We start from the raw sequence: 5534 nt of genomic DNA, 5'->3' as shown, positions 1-5534 counted from the left end.
GGCCTCCCCCTGTCGCAGCCCTTGGCTCCGTGAAGCCCCCGTTCTCTTATCTTCCACCTGGGAGGGGAGGGAGCAGCCCGCTCCCCGTTGGGAATCTCCGCTGGGGACAAGCAGCGGGCACGGGGTTAGCTCCCAGGGTGGGTATTTCTCTCAGCATCCCTCATTCCCATCCACCCATCCAGTTGTACCTGCTGCCAAAGCTTGCCTCGTGGCTCGGGTTGATGAGAACGGCCCCAGCTGCTGACACGCAGCAATTCAGCATCCCCCCCACCCCCTCAGTATAACCTGTGTTGTTTTTATACAGCATCACTTGGCAGAGTACACGTCAAAGGCAATGCAGCATGGAAGAGAAGCCCCCGATGTCCTCAACTCAGAGGCTCCAGCTCCACCTTACCGGCCGCACGCCCCCCGCTCCTGGACACACACCTGTGAAAGCTGAACACGGGGCCTGCTTCCTACAGCAAACAGGCAAGCATCAACATTCAAACAACCTTTTTTTTTTTTTTTTTCACGTTAACCCCTACCAAGATGAACTAGGTTTTCATATTTTTATTTTAGTGTATATTTTACATTAGAAAAAATGTTAATAGAAAAGCTCCACATGCTCCTAACAACCAATTTTCTGATAAGTCCTCACCAAGTATTGATACTAATATACAAATAAATTAATTTTGCTAGTTAATTTCCTGCCTGGCTTGGTGCAGGCTCTGCACGAGCAGTGCACCTAGGTTCAAGTGCCTGTCCACATTGCCAACAAGTGCCAGGAAGTGTGTTGTACATAATCGTTCCTCCTCATAGCGTCGCGGAGTTTTAGTTTCACCTTGATGAATGGGATCAAATTTTCTCAACCATGTTACCCAGCAGGCACAAGTATTCTTTACCAGGTTGCATGGATTGTTTCACCCTGAAAAAGCCCCAAGCTTTGATTAACAACTGTATGCTACTATTCCCTCATCACTCACTTTGGCAATACAACACCCTCCCCACAAAAACAAGGAAAGCAAAAAATCTACATGGAAGACCTAAAATTCATCAAATGCAGAATGTGACCTGGCTCAAGGCATATCCCCCCGTTGTTAACCTGCTCCCTCCCCTACAATTCCTCTGTTTGCTTTTGTTTGAGCAGCAGGACTTTGCACAGCTGATTTACAAGAAAAGAGACGTTGCATGTAATCATTCTAAATCACAGCCACTGCTGGTACTGTCAGGTCAGACACAGCAGCAGCCACTCTTAACACCAGCCACTCTCCTCATGCAATGCCAATGCTACAATGTCCTGGCTAAAGGAGCATCAGGAAATATAGCCGAGTTATTTTGTAGCCTCCTTCCCTGCCTAGGAGGATTTCTGGGTCAGAGGAAGGGAGCAGGAGAGAGGAAAAAGCCCATTAAAATTTACCAGCAGATTAAGGAAAAACACTCCACTGCCAATTTATTTTTAAAAAGGGTTGTGTGTTATTCTAAGGTTTGTCTGTATAATTGTACAACCGTTGAAAATTACATAAATTGTAATGATCTAATACTATTAACAGCCATTCAGAGAAAAACTCCCTCCCCTTTTGAAACCATCAAGGGCAGGAGGGAAATGTCCCAGGAAATATGCCAATCTGAACTCTGGCCTCTAGCCTGGCAGAAACAGAAACAGAAAGATAAGAGAACAAACTGGACTAAGATGTGGTGTTTGCATGTGTCTGACTTGCAAGGGGAGGGGTGGCTTTGTCCTTGGCCGTGTTCTCCCAGAGGCAGTGCCTGCTTATCCTGGTGAAGCTGCCATCACTTCACTTGCTGCTCTCACCCCTGCACTTTGTCATTTCCTCCTGTCTTATGTGTCATGGAAGTCTTTCAGCAGGGTCCTTCGTCTCTGCTCCGCTATGTGCATCTGGTTCTCTAAGTCCTGGTAAAACAAAAGGTAGAAACAGTTAGTGTGAATTCCCCAGACACAAGTACATTTCTTTTTAGGGACTCAGCTCATCTGATAAACACCAACCTTCACACTTCACGTGAATTCTGGATCACAACATTACAGATCCTGCTTCCTTTTGACATAGGCTGACTGCTATTACCCAGCTCTTGCTCTGTCTAAAAAGCCAAGCGCTTAAGGAATCTGCTCTTAACCAGAGGTCCACAGGCAGCTTCCTCCACAGTTTTGCTGGTCCTGCTTCAGTTCTCCAGGACTCACTGCAGCCCTCCCTCCTCTCCCGTAAAGCAGCGAGCATTCCATTTTTACAACACCCACTGGGCTAAAGGAAGAACGGCGAGATTCTGGGTCTAGTCTCTCAGCAACCTCACTGAGCTGCCTTAGCTCTCCTGCAGAAGTGGTAAGCCTGACCATTACAAAATCTGGCCAGCAGGCTCAAGCAAGCAGAACACTCACCCCTCTGTCATAGCTGTCTGCTCGCTCCACCTTCCATGAGAGATTTTCAATTTCAGCTTCCAGCTGGGCCTGCTGGTATTCAAACTGCAAACAGCAAAATTAGAGACAGCAACAAGAAACCGGCTTAGTGGAGCAGCCTCATTCCACAAGCTATACTTGAGGAGCAGACAAATGTGTTCTGCTGACAGCTGTGCTGGCAGAGCAGGTTTGTGCCTCCTCCCGATCTGCCTTTAGCTTCCAGGAGTTCCTTGTGTGAGCACTCCTCAACCTGCATCACTCAAAATTAACCATGTCAGCCTAGAAACTCTACAAGCCACAAATACCTACTAACTCAGCTCACTCTGCCAGTAAGTGGGTCAGGAAATGCTCTTGTGAGCAGCTCTGCAGGCAGAGCTGAGGGACTGCTAACCACTGCCGGGAGCAGTAACTTGTTCCACTGGCACAGTCAGCTCCACAAGAACGTCTGTGCGCAGCCCGAGAGAACACACATGATGTGTTCTATGGGAAGAGCTTGGATACTAGCTACAGCACTGCCATACTCTTACCAAGGAACAATTGTACACTTCAAGCTTCAAAATATTTTGGATAAATTGCTTGTTAGTGAAAGTGCAGTGCTGCCCTGGGAAAACAATGTAACACATCAGAGGACTGAGCTGCTGGTCCACTCAAAGTGAGGAGAAAAGTTGAAAACCCCATATGTTTGTCCTGTCCTTACCTCAAACTCAGGACTATTATTTCAGACACTCAAGCTCTGGAATTGAAGAGGGATGTCTGTCTAGTCACTCATCCCAGCATGCTGCCAGCTACACCCCAAAAAGCTGTAAGCGAAAAAAAGAGCAAAACATCTTACCAGTTTCTTTCTGGGACCAGACTCCATGTAGTAGGCATATGGATATGTGTACTGCAGGGTATAACGACACTGTGGGGGGCCGGAGGGGAAGAGGGAGAGAAAAGAAGGACAAGAGCTCAGACCTGGAAGTCATCACAGTCAGTTGTCTACAGTCACTACAACAAGCTACCTTCTGACAAGGATGACTGGACACTTGATGCTGGAACTTCCTACACCTTCCTTGGAAGGATTTGTACAGTTAAAGTGTAAGTTTCCAGAGGTCACTTCCAGATAATTTTTGGCTAGTTCATGGCCTAGACTGGAGGTACTGTCTCACACATCCATAATCCCCAAATTCCCTTCCTCTCACTAGGTGTTGTGACTTCAGCATTCTCGAGTGTAGATTCTTTTCTCTGCACCACACAAGTCACACCTACCCACCTTTGCAAGGAGTTTTGCAGCATTTTGTAGGTATTGCCAGTCTATCCATGTTCCCAAGTTGTTCATAACTCTTTCCTGAATTTTTTCCTGGATTCGCTGGTATGTCTGTGCCTCCAGCTGCAAGCTTTTATTGTGATTCTCCCACTGCAAGGGGTGGGGAGAAGGGGAAAGAAAAAGACAGCATGAGACCAGAATACTTCTTCAGTAAAAGCACAAGCTCTAGCAAGCAGAAATCAAAGTAGGACAGGAGTCCAGCAAGGCAAAACATGCTGTGGGAAAGAACAGCAAGGGAGCGGCTCCAGTAGCAAGTAGCGGAGGCTGTGTACAACAGACTGATGGCAGGAAAGAGCAGGGAGCAAACCCAGCTCCTCAGAATGGGAATGCCCTCTGGTTGCACAGCGACCTTGTATCTAACACGATGGGAAGTAACAGCGATTCGCCTACTTAAAGGATTTCTATAGAAAGGACAAAAGTTCAAATTAACATTTAACATGGTCTCAGTGGACTCTAACACCCACATGCACGCCGTAAGCATGGCCATTTCCCAAAGCCTGTTGCTCTAGAGAGCCAAGAATGAACATATTTATTTTATCATAGGATTTGGCTCATAGTATGAAAAATAAACTCATTTTAATAGGGAGAACAAGTGCACTGAAACACAGCAGAATTGAACCTCTACCACGTTCTCTTCTAGAGATGCTGTTCTAGAATTGCACCGTATGTCCAGGTGCATTGAGTCAGTTGTGTGGACAGAGGTGCTGTGACTGCAATTTAAAAAAATATCATTATGTGACTCTTTAGGAAAGCTTTGCTACAGCCAATGGAGTTTTGAATGGAATTTATTCTTTGCTTCTATAAAGACATACTGCAAGGAACTGAAGTTCCCCAATCCCGAAAGGAATTTAATAGGAGCAGTATCTACCTACTGCAGCAGCACTCAGCCTGCAGGAAAACAATATAGTGGCACAGGGGTAATACCGATTTTCTCTAGCACAAGGAAACGCAGGAGCAAATGTGATTTCCTTTGGGGATGATATTAGTTGTTTGGATGGGATTCACAGGGCGGGACGACTAAGTAAGAAAGAACAGGGCCTGAAAATTCAGCACAAATTCTCTTTGGGCAGTTTCTTGCACGGAGATTGCTGGCAATGACCTTTGCACCAGGCAGGGAGCATTAAAAGGCTACAGCAGCTCTGGCCAAAGAGATGTCTCCTACCCTCTCAAAATAGAACAAGTACTTCTTAAGGGCCTCCCTGGCCTGTGCTTGCTGACTCTGGTTTACAATATCAGGATTCTCTTTGTACCGACTGCATTCGTAGTACTCGCTGCCATGAGTCTTCCAGTCTCCCAGACACATCCAGCAGAAGTCTGCAGAAAACAGTGAAAAACCCACTGTGATGCACAGAAAAAAAACACATCTCTAAGAGAGAAAAGCTTCAGGAGACACAACCCATCTGCTTTCAGCTATTTCTGCTAAGCCAAGAGACATACATTTTGTATCATCTTGCAAAACAGAACACACCAGTGAGCCAAAAATACCAGCCTGTCTCGAAGATTTTCACTGTACAGCCTCCTGTGCAATTATGGAAAGTAAACCCTGGAGTGCTGCATTCTGTACACCAAGACCCATGCACGGATCTTGTGCTCTGCACAGGCTGTCACTCCGGGTTAAAGAAGAGGCGGGCTGTGGTCTTATTAGTGAGATGCATCCTCCCCACTGCTGGTGTACTGCCCCATGCGAATCTCTGGCTGAATAAAATACGAACAATCAAATCCCAAAGGAAACTAACTCATGCAAAAGTCTGCCCTCAGCTCTCTCAAAGAGAGAACTACCTGGGTGACTTCAGATATCAGTGGTTAATAACGCTTCAAGTTAGGAGCCACTGAACTGGG

At 46.4% G+C, this 5534-nt stretch overlaps 1 protein-coding gene across 6 annotated transcripts in view; it reads right to left on the bottom strand.

Annotated features, from left to right (window-relative positions):
- Positions 1-534: 534 nt before the first annotated feature.
- Positions 535-5534, bottom strand: part of ARIH2 (ariadne RBR E3 ubiquitin protein ligase 2) — a 29679-nt gene continuing 24679 nt past the window's right edge. For 3 of the 6 annotated variants that reach the window (XM_068694583.1, XM_068694584.1, XM_068694585.1), the window contains 5 exons: positions 4858-5009; positions 3642-3785; positions 3222-3290; positions 2372-2455; positions 535-1891 (listed from right to left, as the gene is read on the bottom strand). In XM_068694583.1, the coding sequence (XP_068550684.1) occupies positions 1820-1891; positions 2372-2455; positions 3222-3290; positions 3642-3785; positions 4858-5009 (521 nt within the window). In that variant the 3' untranslated portion in view covers positions 535-1819. The remainder of the gene's footprint in view (positions 1892-2371; positions 2456-3221; positions 3291-3641; positions 3786-4857; positions 5010-5534) is intronic. The other 3 variants (XM_068694586.1, XM_068694588.1, XM_068694587.1) reach the window with 3 other exon arrangements.

This window comes from Anas acuta, chromosome 11, assembly GCF_963932015.1.
Source record: "Anas acuta chromosome 11, bAnaAcu1.1, whole genome shotgun sequence".
Lineage (NCBI taxonomy): Eukaryota > Metazoa > Chordata > Aves > Anseriformes > Anatidae > Anas > Anas acuta.
Note: the sequence above shows the minus strand (reverse complement) of the source record. Positions and strands in the feature narration are given on the sequence as shown.